The 16,880-nt window shown below is 40.6% G+C and overlaps 1 protein-coding gene across 1 annotated transcript; it reads left to right on the top strand.

Moving 5' to 3' along the window:
• Nucleotides 1–725: 725 nt before the first annotated feature.
• On the top strand, nucleotides 726–16,558 carry SAMD7 (sterile alpha motif domain containing 7). Its single transcript, XM_052650282.1, has 7 exons — nucleotides 726–811; nucleotides 2,044–2,168; nucleotides 5,828–5,906; nucleotides 7,192–7,820; nucleotides 8,810–8,931; nucleotides 11,979–12,089; nucleotides 16,382–16,558. Exons 1-7 carry the CDS (start codon nucleotides 726–728, stop codon nucleotides 16,556–16,558), a joined length of 1,329 nt encoding a protein of 442 aa, XP_052506242.1.
• Nucleotides 16,559–16,880: the final 322 nt, after the last annotated feature.

The following is a 16,880-nucleotide window of genomic DNA, read 5'->3' as shown; positions in this document are numbered from 1 at the left end:
CTCAGCCTTCTTCACAGTCCAACTCTCACATCCATACATAACCACAGGAAAAACCATAGCCTTGACTTGACAGACTAGTCGGCAAAGTAATGTCTCTGCTTTTGAATATGCTATCTAGGTTGGTCATAACTTTTCTTCCAAGGAGTAAGCGTCTTTTAATTTCATGGTTGCAGTCACCATCTACAGTGATTTTGGAGCCCCCCAAAATAAAGTCTGACAGTGTTTCCACTGTTTCCCCATCTATTTCCCATGAAGTGATGGGATCACTTTAATTACATGTATTTTGTGCCTTTAGGAAGATTTTCCTCCTCTTTTCTGTTTTAATCTTTTCAAATTTAACATATGGGAGTATACATGCATTTGTGCATCAAGAAGTATAGAAATCAAAATGAGTTGTAATAAAAGAAAATGGTATTTCTGGAATCTTGCAAAACTGGTTTAATTTTATTATTGGTCATCGTGTGGTGTGGTATTTGTGGACTCTCCAACAAATTCCAAAGGCACACAGAGTTTAACAATTGTAGCTGGGTGTTTACAATGGAGGGGTTTTTGTGTAACTGAAAGCTTGGTGTAGCTAGTCTTCCCAAGTATTGGGAAAATACAAAAGGTGTTCATCATTTCAAGAATTCATTCTGCCAAAAAATGGAGGTATATGTTAACATATCTATCTTTTTTGTTTTTTAGAACTCCATCAGTGGCGAGAGATATTGATGATAAATCCAATGATGGCCATGAACCCTTTACTGCCAGCATCAGGGCAGCAGAGAATTCCAGTGATTCCCTCACCATTTGAACCTCCAAGTGTGGATAGGTATTCCTCTCCAATGTGATATTCTGGTCTAAGGAGAAAATGGATGTTACTAAGTTTTCAAACGCTTTAACCTCAGTGTTGTCTTATAGTCTAATGTTATCTCAAGGAACTATGGTGCAGTAAGTCTGGAGGCCACATCTTCAACAAAGTTCCCATCACTTCCCCTCTGAAGCCTCTTTGACACCCTGTCTCAGTAAATAGCTAATGAGCACCTGCCATTGCACAGGCGCAAACATGGATGGGTAGTCTGCTAGGGCTGCCATAACAAAATATCACAGGCTGGGTGGCTTAATTTTATGTCTCACAGTTCTAGAGGCTAAAAGTCCTAGATCAAGGTGCTGGCCCGTTTGGTTTCTCCCAAAGCTTCCCTCCTCGGCTTGCAGACTAGACTGCCTTTTCACTGTGTCCCCACATGCCTTTTTTCCTGTGTGCTAGCACTTCTGGTGTCTCTTCTCTTTCTTGTAAGGACACCAGTCCTATTGGGTAAGGGCTCCACCCTTATGACTTCATTTAACTCTAATTACCTCCTGAAAGGTCCTATCTCCAAAACAGAGTCACATGGGGTGATTAGGACTTCTAACATGTGGATTTTGGAAGGGGACACAATTCAGTCCCTAACAGTGTGATATCCTAAATTTCCTGTGATAGAAGAATTCTTTCTTCGCAATAAAAGTGAAATTATCAGTATTTTGGTTGTATATTCTGGCACCTTCCTATCTTCTTTTCTTTTGAATATACTGGAATGTGGGGAGGAAGTAAAATTCATGATAATACTTGTTCACGGGGTATGAACAATAGAGTTGGACTTCTAGAGATCACTGAAGTTTGGAGAAGTAAACTGTCCATCCAGGTAGTGACTGATTCCAGATGGCAAAACTCAAGCCAGAGTGTGTTCGTCAAATGAGGAAAAACTGTTATGGTCAAGAACAGTATATAGTCATGAAAAAATCAAAGATTGGTATTGATTTGATTCGATCATATTTTCCCTAACATCCCTAAAACTTCCCTGCTTTTTCTGTTTTGTTGTCAGGTGGGTCAGTCCTTCCCTCCTAGAGTCCTGCCTCCCCATTTTTCTTCTTAAACCAATAGAGATTGCAGAACTTTCATACCTCATTTGGGGAAGAAATGATAGAATCCCATATGGCAATTAAAAAAAAAATCTCACTGCCTATGCAATGGAAATTTTGTACAAATCCATTTTCATTTTACCTATTTTGTATCTTTTTCCTTAGAGATTTATTGCCTCCTACTGTAGCACCAGCTGACCCAAGACAGTTTTGTATTCCTTCCCAGTTTGGATCTTCTGCTCTATCAAATGCAAACATGCCAAACTTGCTGTCCAATCGTGTCTACTCAGGTATGAGAAACTGATGTCTCTCATCTCTGGAACCACTGTGAACTGGACTGCTGCATTAAGCTTGCCATGAAATTTATTGCTAAATTTTGGAGGTGAAACTGTATGGTGATAATGCTTATAGGTTCTACAATTACTATCTAGGTTTAAATCTTGGTTCCACCACTGTGTAAGTTTCTTAACTCCTCAAACCATCAATTTACTGATGAATAACATGAAAATCTGCAATTAATATCTGTCTTACCTTACAAGAAACTGATGAAGTAATAAGGGAATGAGATCTGAGAGTAAAAGGCCCTGGGGCAGTTTGTATTTGGTCTGATAGGCCAGTAAGAACTTGCCTTCTACTTAGGAGAACAGGGAAAGCTCTTGAGGAGTCTGAGCAAAGGCATGACATGGTCTGACTTACATTTTACCAGGATCACTCTGGCTGCTGTGTTAGGGACAATCTTGATAGGATTCAAGTTCTGGAGTTAAACTGATGGGAGTTGATGGGCTATTAGAATAGTCAAAAGATGATGATGGCTTGGTCCTGGGTGGTTACAGTAGGAATAGTAAGAAATGGTTTGATTCTGTAAATACTTTGGAGGGAGAAACAACAGGATTTGCTCAGAGTTTAGATATGAGATATGAGAAGAGGAGAAGTGTTAAGGAAGACATCAAAAATTTTGGCTGAGAAATGGGAAAGGGGAAGTTGCTATTCACTGAGTTGAGGAAGACTGTGAAAGGAAGAGTTTTGGGGTGGGAGAGATAGCACAGGCATTTCCAATGCCTGCTTGACAATCAACAGGAGATGTCTAGAAGGCAGCTGCAGTCCAGAGAGGACATCTGGAGATAACCTGGAAATATAATTTTGGAAATCATCAGTATATATGAGACTCTATGAGATCATTTATAAAATGAGTTAAAAAGGATGAGTTAGAAGTTGAAAGGATGACCCCTAGGACACACCAACAGGATCTAGAAGATGAAGGGAGATATAGAAGGAGCAACCAGTGGGGTGGGAGAAAACCCAGGTGAGGATAGAGGCCTGGCAGCCAAGAGAAGAAAGTGCATTTAAAGAAAGAGTAAGCAATTGTGTCAAGCATGCAGCTCAGAGATCAAGTAAGACGAGGACCAAGAATATATGATTAGATGTAGCTTTGCGGAGGTCATTAATTATCTCAATAGGAGCAATTTCAGCATAGTGTCAACAAAAACATGAATGTGGGGCTCCAGAGAGAATAAGAGGTGAGAATTTCCTCACAATTTTGAAGATGAAACTGATGCCTCTTATCTTCTCAAAACTGTATTCAATGAGTTTCTGTTTGCCCCAGTTCTCCAATTCCAACAACTTTTGATAGGAATAATATGAGTAAAAAGCCTGAGACAAAAAGAAATATGATTGGTGCCAGGGCCATTGAAGACGCTGACCTGCCTGGATTTGAGCATATTGCATACCACAGTGCATGGATCCACTTTGATGAGCCTGAGCAAGGGCCAGATCTGAAACTGGACAGGCCCAACAGCTGAACCTGGATGGTAGCCCACTCTGGCAGCAAAACCCCAGTAAATACATAGCCCAAAGTTATAGGTAACAGCTAAGGAGACCTGTGAAATAGTTGCATTGCTGACCCAGAGAGAGTTTTTTAGTGGTTAAAAATCCAGAAACTGCTAATAGCTGGATACGAACAGGCAAGCTGACAACCTGTCCCAGGTACAGACGTCAGTCTCCCACCCCAAGGCTGATGTGTAAGAGAGTAAGCAAGAGCAAGGCAGGACCTCAGTCCTATAAAAAATGAGCTACTAAGTTAAGCTGGCTTCCCTGGTGGTTCAGTGGGTAAAGTGTCTGCCTACAATGCGGGAGACCTGGGTTCGATCCCCGGCTCGGGAAGATCCCCTGGAGAAGGTAATGGCAACCCACACCAGTACTTTTGCCTGGAAAATCCCATGGACTGTAGCCTACCAGGCTTCTCAGTCCATGGGGTCGCAAAGAGTCAGACACGACTGAGCGACTTTCCTCTCCTAAGTTAGCAAAAGAGAAATTGAGACAGGGATCAATTTCAAAAAGTGGGATGTTAGGTAAAGAGTGTTTTATTACAACTGGACTAGCACTAGATTTGATGCCAACTATTTAAGAAAGAAAAGGAAACTTGAAACAGATTTGATGAGTCCAGATTTTACAGGCTGCTAAAGTCTAGGTGATGAAACCTGTGCCCTCTGCACTGGTCTTTTTACGCGGATGGTCTCTGCATCCTTGGGGATTAGCCCATGGGTTGGCAGGTTCATGCTTGCCTGCTATCTCAAGGAGCATATCTTGAAACCACTGAACAACAAAAACGTAGAGTTTTAGAGTCAGAAGAAGTTTTAGAGGTTATGTCATCTAGCCTCTGAATTTTACAACTGAGAAAGAATCTCATAAAAATAGTGTATGGTGTACTTCAAGATAGGTTATTATTAACAGGAGTTTAATGAGCTCTGCTAGCTTGGTGCAAGGCAAATATAAATCTGTTCTAGCCTTCATGATACTAGCCCTCTTGTTGGGGAGAACAGATTTATACATGAAAAAACTATCACTGGACAAAACTATGTATAATCAGTGTCATTGGTGTGTCTGTTATTGTTAGAGTGTGGTCTGTAGACCTATGCTGGTCTGAGAAGTGTTTGAACAATAAACGCTTAGACAGAAAGGTTTAGAAACTTTTACAGCCATTTGACAGGGTAATTTTATGTCTATTAATCTGATCATTTCAAATTGTGCTTGTGTTCATTCTTGTTTTCATTTCAATTTTCTAAAACATCATTTATGTGTTTTTAAAGAGTCCATGATGGGTTGGAAATTTTAAAAGAAAAAAAAAATCTTTCACCATGGATTATTTGAGAAGCACCAGCATAGACTCTAAATGTGTTAGGAATCCAGAGAAAAAAAAAAAAAGAAAAAATCAGTATAAGCATGAAGTTACCAGGCAAGAATAGAGCCTTGAATTCTGATGACACTGACGTTATTTCAAGATGTTTTGAAAGGTTGACACAAAGAATGTAATTGCTGTTCAACTCCATGGAAATTGTTTTGTAAAACGTATTTGCCTCAGCAGCACCAAGAAGTCAACATAGAGAACTTTGTATTTTATCCCCTTAAATCACTGTATTTATTTCCAGGGATTTCAGTACATCAGGAAGCACTTAGTTACTTTTTTTTAAGGTCAACTAGTTCTTGCCCCCCTCCCTCAAAAACACAAAACAGTCATCAATTTTTACTTCAAAAGCAAGTAGTCAAGAGATCCACAGTTAATTTCATCTTTTTCCTTTTGAAGTATGGTAGGAAAACATTGCCAGTTATGAGACCCATACTTACAGAAAAAAAATTATCTGGGGATTTCCTGGCAGTCCAGTGGTTAGGACACAGTGCTTTCATTGCAGGACCCCTGGTTCAGTATCAGGGAAATAAGATCCTGCAAGCCATACAGTACAGCCCCTCCCCCCAAAATTATTTAGCGTTATCATGCCATCACCAAAGTGACTCTAAGATGCTGACAGTCATGAATTGACATCATTTCCAACATTGTGCTCAGTTGGTAGTTTTTTGCAGATACTGTTTTAAATCATTATATTTTCTTTTTATTATCTTCAAGTGGATATTTTTAATTTGTTCATTGGGTGGGATGGTGGTTTTCTTGTTTAAGGTTGGGGCATTTTGCCACCTGAATCCGTAAAGGCAATGACTAGAAGAAATGAAATAATTCAAAGGCAGCATACTGCCAGGTAATGTAACAATCTTGTTTTAATTATTTTCTATTCATTCACTTGTCTGTGTATTCATTTAATATAAATACATATATATTATTTATATACTTTTTAATATATTCATTCATTTATTATATTGTTGTTTTTGTATATGTTGTTACATTTGTGTATATGTCATTGTTGTTTTTTATATGTTGTTACATTTGTGTATATGTCATTGTTGTTTAGTTGCTCAGTTGCGTCTGACTCTTTGTGACCCCATGGGCTATAGCCTGCCAAGCTCCTTGGTCCATGGGATTTTCCAGGCAAGAATACTGGTATGGGTTGCCATTTCCTTCTCCAGGGATTTGTGTATGTGTATTCACCGATTATATACATATACACACACATTCTGATTACTTCAAAAAGTATTTCAGGAATACTACAAAAAGAGACATATACAAACATGTACACAGGTTGGTTAAAGATAAAAGCAAGATTAGAGATTACACAGTGAAGCTAAGTTTATAGATCATAATAATCAGTCGATGTCTCATAATTAAATGCCTACCTATGATTCTTTTGAAATTCATATTGGCAAGTCTGTCTTAAATGACTTCAAATCTGCCAAAAGATAGGAGTCAAGCGTGCCAATCCCACTTCAAACTATGCCATCAGAGCCCAGACAGCCCCCTCATTAGCCTAAAAGCAGCCTTCAGCAATCAGGAGAAGACAGTAATAATGACCAGGGATGGCTGTGGGTGAAAAAAGGCATCAGAGTCAACTTTCTCATCAGTGGACACTAAGGGGTTCAGGTGATGACCAATAAGCAAAGTAAAGTAAGCAAAAATGCCAACAAGCCCTCCACTCCTCCTCCCTTCCCTTATTCTTACCATGTCATTAATTTTAGCAGTTGAGACCCACTGCATTTCTTGAGTCTCACTAAAATTGTCCTGCAACATTTAAAACCTTCTTCCCAGGACTTTAGTTTCTTTGAGGATTAACCTCTGGCAAGAAACTACTCTGTGTTGTGTTCTCCCCATCCCTGCTAAAATTGCCTTATCCAGTAGAGATAATGTTCTAAAGACTGGCCTTGGACTTCCACTGTGAGACTTGGCCAAACCCTTCATCCTCTGATCTTACTCTAAACTCTCCTTCCAGTGGCTTTCAGGGAGATTCATGTTTATGCCCAACAAACTTCAGATAAATGGCCTAAAGACTTACAGGTAAAGCAGAGGTGCTACATTAGGGAAGGCAGAGGGCCATTAAAAGTATTTTTCTAATGGTTTTCTTGGGTTTATAAAATATTTTGTTTTGTTTTTAGGATGGAAATGGAAATGCATGCCATTTACCAGCAAAGGAGAATAGAAAAAGTTAATTCTAAGGGACTAGCAGGCCTAGGGATCCCATTCATTTATGGCTCCAGTATCCCTGTGGGCCCAGCCACCTACCATGGCAGGGGCATGCTCCCAGCCAGTGACCTGCACGTTCACAGAAGCACCCTGAGAAACCATCAGGGAAACCCCACGATAGTGGCGACTGGTCCACGCTTTACAGAGAACTGGGGGCAGAAATGTCGTCGTCTCAGGAGAGGTACTGGGAGTCAGAAAGCTCTAGACAGTGACCCTGGGAGTTCTAAAAGTCAAGTAGAAGAGAAGCCCCTAGGCCAAACCCATGCAGTTCTCTATGAAGAGAATGAGTATTCAAAAGACCCAGAAATGGAGGCTCTGGACAATCACACGTTGGGTGAAACCAGTGAAAAGCCAGCTACAGCTCTTGCTGACACCTGTGGAGAGCTGGAGCCCAGCCACAGAAAGCCTTGGGGAGCTCAGGGAACTCCCCTGGAAGAAAAGGCTTGGGACGACAGGAAGGAGAAGCCCTCAGAGCATGGTTTGGCAGCCTGTGGAGAAAAAAACGGGGTGTACCCCCCAGCTCGTCGATCATCTCAGCCAGGTAGGTGTCCAGGGGCCAGTCCTCAGGAACCACACGTTGTCAGGTCCCTGAAATTATTACACAGTGATCTGTAACCATTGTGTTTCTTTTTATCCATCCTACTTAGAATTACTGCCTCTTGAAAAACTTATTACATTAGTTCCAATCAGCCATAACAGTGAAATGTACCTGTTTTTATATATTATTATATAGAGAATTTTCAGTGAAGTCTAGAAAGGTATAAATATGGGGAAAGATGGGAAAACCTACCAGAATTTTTAATTAAAATTTTAATCTAATTTAGTCTCTTCAGCACAAAATAGAGGGGCTTCTTTCTTAGAAGTATGATTCAATCTCCCCTGTATTTAAGTGTAGTAATAGAAACAATAGACAAACAGACTCTCTTTCAATGTTCATTATTGTTATGATACAGTTTAATCTAAAAGTATTAACACACTATCCCCTGCCAAACACACTGGATAGTTTTCTAGAACTTTTTTAGTTAAAAAAAATATAAAACTGGAATTTCTTTAGATAAAAATATTTTGAAACACAGGGATTGGGGCATGTGTAATCTAGCCACCATGCCAGCTTGTTTCCCTGACAAAGTATTAATTTGCCATTTTGATGAAGATGGAGCTAAATTCTTGTATGGCTTAGAGAGCATCATAAATCATGCAACATCATAGAACATGGTGTTAATGTGGAGAATGAAATCCACAGGGTATTTCTATTGAAATCTGAGAGAAGCTGGAACTTTGTTTTGTTTTTGTTGTTGTTGTGATAAGGCAGTCATTAAAGATCCTTCAGAGGAAGAAAAGAAAGGAGACAGCTAAGCTTTTTTAGGAATCATCTCTCAGTAACTCAATAGCTTTTAAGGGGGTTACATAGATCTACATCAAGGAGCCGCTCTGTGGTAATAGAATACGCGACAATTAATGCAACTATATATACAGCTGTACTCTTAGCTTCACCCTTTCCCACAAAATAATTTCCTTTCCATTTTAAAGGGACACACGTCCTGCTTACAATCAAGGAAAATCTATCTTTGAATGAAGATATTCAGAAATGGACCGTGAATGATGTGTACAACTTCATTAGTGGCCTTCCGGGTTGTTCAGACTATGCTCAGGTGATGTAACATTTAAATATTTTTTTTTTGAAGTAAAGTGACTTAAAAAAAAAATGAAGACATTTTGAAATATACTTTCTCCATAACGAGTTCTAACTTGGTTTTGACCCCAAAGAGCATTCCTAATAATCTGTTCCTTTTTATGTCATTGGCTCTCCTGGAACAGAAGCCTCCGACTGATGGAGCTTGAGTCATGTTCCCACACCCCAGCTTCAGGGAAAGCTGGGAAAGCCAGTGTCTGGCTTTAGTTTCAGTCTCCTCAAGACTCCTGAGATGCAGGGATTCTCCCAAAATTAAGAGGTTCAAAGGTCAAACATCCAAGAAGAATGAGAGATATCTACTATATTCCCTATTCATCCATTTAGCAAACATTTTGGAGGCATGTACTTCTGTATCACAAGTTTTAGGCTACTCATCGTAATGACAGAAATATGTACTTTATTCTAAAAAGGACAAGAAGGAAATACATTTGAAAAGTAGGAAATTAACTATTTTAAAATTCCATTTTTGTGCTAGGGCAATATGTTAAAATGTCTACACATATAATTCAATCTGACAGATAAATACTATTTTTTAAATTATAATGAACTGCTAGGATAGTTTGGAGAAGGCAATGGCACCCCACTCCAGTACTCTTGCCTGGAAAATCCCATGGGCAGAGGAGCCTGGTAGGCTGCAGTCTATGGGGTCGCGAAGAGTTGGACACAACTGAGAGACTTCAGTTTCACTTTTCACTTTCATGCATTGGAGAAGGAAATGGCAACCCTCTCCAGTGTTCTTGCCTGGAGAATCCCAGGGACGGGGGAGCCTGGTGGGCTGCCGTCTATGGGGTCGCACAGAGTCGGACACGACTGAAGTGACTTGCAGCTAGGATAGTTGGAGATAAGACTGAGCAACTTCACTTTCACTTTTTACTCTCATGCATTGGAGAAGGAAATGGCAACCCACTCCGGTGTTCTTGCCTGGAGAATCCCAGGGACGGAAGAGCCTGGTAGGCTGCCATCTCTGGGGTCGCACAGAGTCGGACACGAACGAGGCGACTTAGCAGCAGCAGCAGCAGTATAGTTGGAAAGTAAAACCAGTATCACCTATCAGTGATAAAAATGCAAAAATCAGAGATAAAAATGGTGGGTTGGCAAGTTTTTGAGGTTTATGTCAATGTTACATTTTCAAGTATATAGTTTACTTTTTCAAGTGATTTTAATAACACAATTCCAAGCAACAATGTACCAACTAAATCTGACATCATTATCTTTGGTTTATATATTAAAGGGAAAGAAAGCAAGAAAAGGACATTCTGATTTAACTACATCATAATTAATTGATGTCAGAGATAATTGTTTTCAGATCTTATTTTGTGATATTTTCCTTCAGTGTAATGCTGTTAATTTTAAATTCTTCTTTTCTTTTGTTTCCTCTTTCTTTCTCCCTTTGTTCTTTTCATGGGATCAATGGAAAAGTCACAGAGTAGTAATTAAGAGTATGGCTTATGAAAGTTCAAGTTCAAGTCCTGGCTTTTCCACTCTCTGGACATGTGACCTAGGACAAGTTGCCTCTCTCCTTGGTGTCTCATTTTTTTCATCTGTAAATGGGGATAATAGTATAATACTTTCTCCAAGGACCATTGTATTAATGAGTGCCTGGCACCTTGTAAGTACTCAATATATTCTAATTTCATCATTATACCTGAGGCTTCTAGAGAAAGCAGAATCTCAAGTTACTTATGAGGCAAGTTGTATTCTTCAAGTCACTTACTTTATCTTTTGCATACCTGCTACAAATGTTTGTTTTATTTTTTCCTACTCAAGGAGTATAACCTTATTATTTTATTACTAGTCATTAACTGTAAGTAAGTCACTTTTTAACTTTATCTGTGCCACTTGTCAAGTGCCACATCAACCACTGGTACAATGGAGTTACAAAATTCTGATAGCCGGAAACATTAAATCCCATGTATAACAAATGTTACATTGCTGACTTCTGACGGACTGAATCTGTTTGAACTCGCTATTTTTAATCAGTAAATAATTCACAGTCATAAAAATGAAGTTTATAATAACTACTCTAGTAATAAATAATATCACATGCATTTCATACTTTATAATCCCAAATGTTCCCTTGTGGGTACCAAGAAGCCACATAAACTCGAAGACCCCAAACTTTACTGACTCCTTATCTCTTACCAACAGGATGTGAGTGCTTCCTTCCCCACCCCTAGGAGTGGCACAATTATTTCTAGGTGTTTCTCAAATGTGTTTAGGATCAAGTCCTGCTCTTGTTTCCTCACTGAAGTTGGTTCCCCTCCCAGCAATTGCTGGTGTTATCAACAGCTCTCACTTGCGTTTTCCTCTCCTCCCTTCACTGCTCATCTAAGGCAGGGCACAGAGGCACTGTGTCTGTAAATGTGAGAGTTTGAAACTGGCCTGAAATGGTTTTTACCCATATCCCTTCACTCAGACTATTTGTTCATTCGTTGATTTGTCCAGCAAGGAGGACTGCACATCTGTTTTGTATCAGGCACTGCATTACAGATACATCAGTGAGTAAAACATGGGCCTGCTCTCAAATAAGAACTATTCCATGTTGAAATTGAGCTCTATATTGAGAGAATTGGGTGGTTTAGACAGTAAAGAATCTGCATGCAATGCAGGAGATCCAGGTTCAATCCCTGGGTCAGGAAGATTCCCCTGGAGAAGGAAATGACAACCCACTCCCATATTCTTGCCTGGGAAATCCCACGGACAGAGGAGCCTGGTGGACTACAGTCCATGGGGTCACAAAGAGTCAGACACAACTGAGTCACTAACACTTTCATACTTTTCACTCTCATAGAATTGCAATGTACCCCAAGGGTTGTTAAAGAACACAAACAACACGCCATTGGAGCACAGAAAAGAGAGTAACTGAAAATAAGAAATGTTACAATTTTTGTGTCATCCTCAAGTAGTCCCAATGTTTCCTCCAAAGCTGAAAATCTATACGTAAAACAAGATTTTTAAAAAAAAAAAGACATTTAAACAAAGTTGACATCTTTTATGTTTAATAAGGTATTTAAAGATCATGCAATTGATGGAGAAACTTTGCCATTACTCACAGAGGAGCATCTTCGAAGTGCTATGGGATTAAAGTTGGGACCAGCACTGAAGATTCAATCACAGGTAGGGTGATTTTTCATAACTAAACGTGCATTCATGTTATGAAGCTTAAGAGAAATATGTTACTTTCTTTGGCTGTAATATTAACAATACCTGTCTAACTTCTTTACTAAACTTTTGCCCTCTATGGGTGTGGACATAATAGAAAAAGGGAACCTGAAAACATCAGATGGGGCGTGGTACATGTCCCTACGTTCAGTTGGGAAGGCACCAAGCAATGGTGTATTGGGCAGTGTTTAACGACCTGCTCTCTTTAAAAAGGAACCCTGATTCACAGTGTTTGTCAATTTCTGTAGTGTAAAATACTCCCAGCATGGCTGACAAACTCCAAATGCAACTGAATACAGGATTGAGAAGAGATGCACAACAGCACCCTATTTTAGACTCCCTTCACCATGTGGATAGCACAGGTGTAAACAGCCTACTCCTTGGAAGAAAAGTTATGACCAACCTAGATAGCATATTCAAAAACAGAGACATGACTTTGCTGACTAATGTCCGTCTAGTCAAGGCTATGGTTTTTCCAGTGGTCATGTATGGATGTGAGAGTTGGACTGTGAAGAAGGCTGAGAGCCGAAGAATTGATGCTTTTGAAGTGTGGTGTTGGAGAAGACTCTTGAGAATCCCTTGGACTGCAAGGAGATCCAACCAGTCCATTCTAACGGAGATCAACCCGGGGATTTCTTTGGAAGGAATGATGCTAAAGCTGAAACTCCAGTACTTTGGCCACCTCATGCGAAGAGTTGACTCATTGGACAAGACTCTGATGCTGGGAGGGATTGGGGGCAGGAGGAGAAGGGGACAACAGAGGATAAGATGGCTGGATGGCATCACTGACTCGATGGACGCAAGTCTGAGTAAACTCCGGGAGTCGGTGATGGACAGGGAGGCCTGGCGTGCTGCGATTCATGGGGTTGCAAAGAGTCGGACACGACTGAGAGACTGAACTGAACTGAACTGAAACAGCCTCAAAAGCAGTGATGATAATAAACAATTATAGTAAAATGAGTAGATAAAATAATTAAGTGATAAGTTTGGAGCATTTAGTATTTTGTTGTTCTTTAGTTGCTAAATCAAGCCTGAGTCTTTGGGTGTGACCCCATGGACCCCATAATGTAGTCTGCCAGGATCCTCTATCCATGACATTTCGCAGGCAGTATTACTGCAGTGGGTTGCCATTTCCTCCTCCAGGGAATCTTCCCAACCTAGGGATTGAACCCACATCCCCGGCATTGCAGGCAGATTCTTTACCACTGAACCACCTGGGAAGTCTATTTAATATTAATACTTTAGCTTTCTATATAATATATCTAATTGTAACTTTATATAATTTAGTTTTTAATAATGGCATTTTTAGGGTTTCCCTGGTGGCTCAGTGGTAAAGAATTCACCTGCCAATGCAGGACACATGGGTTCAATCCCTGATCCTGGAAGATCCTACATGCTCTGAAGCAACTAGGCCACAACTATTGAGCTTGTGCTCTATAGCCCAGGAACCACAACTTCTGAGCCCTTACACTGCAACTATTGAAGCCTGTGGGCCTAGAGCCCATGCTCCACAGTAAGAGAACCCGTCGCAATGAGAAGCCTGTGCACCGCACCTAGAGAGCAGCCACAAAGACCCAGAGCAGCCAATAAATGTGTAATAATGGTATTTTTAACAATTAGCTGGCAAACTTCTTATAAGTTTAACAGTTGGTTGCAAGAGCTGAAATAAGCCATAGCACCCCTTCTCATCACTGCCTCCACCGCTTCATTCTGGTCTAAGGAACCACTGTCTCTCATTGGATCACTGCATCAGCCTTCTGACTCTTCTTCCTGCTCTGCCCTGCCCACCCAGAACCTATTCACACAACAGTAAAGAATGATTCTTCTAATACATGACAGATCACGTCACTCTTCTGCTCAAATTCTGCAGTAGCTTCCCATCTCTTTCAAAGTCATATATTATTTGTGCTCCTCCCCACCCGTCACCACCCTTGCCTTCCTGACCTCATCTTGACATCTCTCTCCATCAGTTACTGCTTTTGCCATTCACCTCTGGATGCTGTTTGAACATCTAGGCAGGCTCCACCTTAGCACATCTCTCTCTGGCTGTGGTGCTTCCCCCACCCCCCAGACACCCTCATGCTTTGCTCCCTTCATCTTTGCTCCACTTTCCCATCTCAGTGAGGTTTGTGTGGTTCATGCTACTTAAAATTGCACACAGCCCAGCCCCATACATCCTCCTGCAATCCCTTTTTCTGCTCTTCTCTTTTCCCCCATAGCACCTATCACCTTCAATCACACAATATAGTTTACTCATTACCTTTATATTTATTTTTTATTTCTCTCTGACCCCACTAGAATGTAAGCTCAATTAGAGCAGAGATCTGTATCTGTTTTGTTGACTGAATAATCTCAGAATGTGCAAAACCCATAATAGGTTAATAATTATTTATTGAAAGAATGAGTTTCCTAAAATTGAAACCAAGAAGCCTCAACTAATTCTTTCAGAATTTATATAGCACTCTACCTATTTACAATACATATTCAGACCAGGTACTGAGTTTCTAAAATGTCCTTCAAAAACCATTTTTATTTGTCTAAATTTTTTAGGGTAAAGAAGTTCTTTACTTCTAATGGAAATGCTTCAAGGTTTCCATTGGTGGTGTTTTTTCAACTTCTTATTCTGGAATAACTTTAGGTACAGAAAAGTTGTGAATAGAGTGCAGAGAGTTCACCTAGTTTTTCCCAGTGTTAACATCTTATATAACATGGCACATTTGTCAAAGCTAAGAAATTAACATTGGTACAATATGATATTCACTTTTAAATGATTTGTTTTTCTTTAGTTAGGATACTATATCTCTTGGAATCTTACAAAAAATACTGCACAGTTCTTTTTCCTCAAATCAGATTTTCTTTGCTTTGATATATTACTTTGGTTGTATTTTTGTTTTGTTTTGTTGTTGTTTTTTTTTGTCTTTATAGTGTGGCCAACCCCAAGTCATTCTTAATCTTTTCCTCGCTTGCTGTTAACATTACCCCTCTATACCATTTTCATGAGGCTGTAGTCATTTCTTCTGTTCTTGATATATGTAAATGCCTCCATGCAGGCCAACTGAGCTATTACATCCCAGGCTCCATCTGCCAGCATAACAAGGAAGGGCTACCACAGAAGCTGTGGGGAAAGGGGAAAGGGAGGGGGAGATCCCACTGATGCCAGATGTTCAACCAAATAGAACAGTTACAGAGTCCTTGGGATTGGGATTGCCCAGGGGTCCAACTGAAGCAGGAAAAGTGAAAGGTTATGAGCAACATCTGAAAGTCCCAGAAGGCGAGCAAGCAGGAGTGCATCTCAATCTCCAAAATGGGAATCAAGGGCAAAATTCCATTACAGCAAGAACTGCTAAGAAGGAGGAAACCCACACTTTAGAACAGAAACCTAGGAGATCGACCTGGACTGAGCACACAAGGGGAGGGGTAGGAGAAGAAAACACTGGAATTTGAGAACTCAGATAATATTAGAATGGAGGGAGCTTGGTGTTTGAGCTACAGCAGTGTGAACAATATAGAAATCTCCTGGGTCCCCCTCAGGGTCAGGTTTGTGCACGAGCACACTGGTTAGTACTAGGCACCAAGTCCCAAGGGCTTCCCTGGTGACTCAGTGATAAACTACCTGCCTGCAAATGCAGGAGACTTGGGTTTGATCCCTGGGTCAGGAAGATCCCCTAGAGAAGGAAATGGCAGCCCACTCCGATATTCTTGCCTCAAGAATCCCATGGACAGAAGAGTCTGTCTGGCTTCAGTCCATGGGGTCTCAAAAAGGTCAGACACAACTGAGCAACTGAGCACATACTAAGTCCCAGAGCCACCTTATTTATGTCTCAAAACAAAGCCCACTGAAGGCCAGCTGTGTGCTGAGGTTCTAAACAGTTTCAGCCCCAGCCAGAGAAGGATGGTCTGAGTGCTGGTGATGGTGGAGTCTGGTGTCTGTGGGAACTCTTGTGGGATCCCTGGAAAAGGGAAAGCTGGGGGAATGCTGGGTGAAATAATCATGTGTGCTCATGAACCGCAGCAGGACCAAGAACAGGAATTGGTAAGTTCCTACCATCTCTATACCCAGTTTTACATCGCAAACACTATAATTCTGGAAGAAAAAGCCTGCCACATCCTAGAATCATGTCCTCCACAATTGTGTAGATTCCCCATGCCTGGAATTACCTCAGCCTCTCTGCCACCTGTGTCTTTGAAGAATATGCTGAGTTATTGAATGGATTCATAGATTTAATTACTATATTTTGTCTTCAAAGGTATCTCAGCATGTGGAAAGTATGTTCTACAAGAAAAGTCTTTCACTTCCTACCCACATGAAACAAGCATTCAATCAAGCAACAGATACAAACCCTCTTTTGGATTTTAACTCCTGGAGTGATACATTGGACATTCCTTGTTCCCAGGATATGATCATTCCTAAAGGAACTGAGTGAGATAATATGAGAAATTAAAACCCTCCTGGAGCAAGAACAGTCTTAATTGTTTCTCAAAAAACTCTAGGATATTCTGAAAGGTGTGTAAGAGTTTCCCAGGACCAGATGGAGGCTCAGAGAGAGAGAAAGCCTGTCCACCTGAGCTGTCCCAGAGGGATCCTTGCTCAGGCTTCAAGGAGTGACCTCAGCTTCAAAGTGTGTGCATAGGTGCATGTTAAGTCCCTTTCAACTCTTTCTGACCTTATGGACTGTAGTCTACCAGGCTCCTTGGTCCATGGGGATTCTCCAGGCAGGAATACTGGAGTGAGTTGTCATGCTCTCC

This window comes from Budorcas taxicolor, chromosome 1 (genome assembly GCF_023091745.1).
Source record: "Budorcas taxicolor isolate Tak-1 chromosome 1, Takin1.1, whole genome shotgun sequence".
Taxonomy (NCBI): Eukaryota; Metazoa; Chordata; class Mammalia; order Artiodactyla; family Bovidae; genus Budorcas; species Budorcas taxicolor.
Note: the sequence above shows the minus strand (reverse complement) of the source record. Positions and strands in the feature narration are given on the sequence as shown.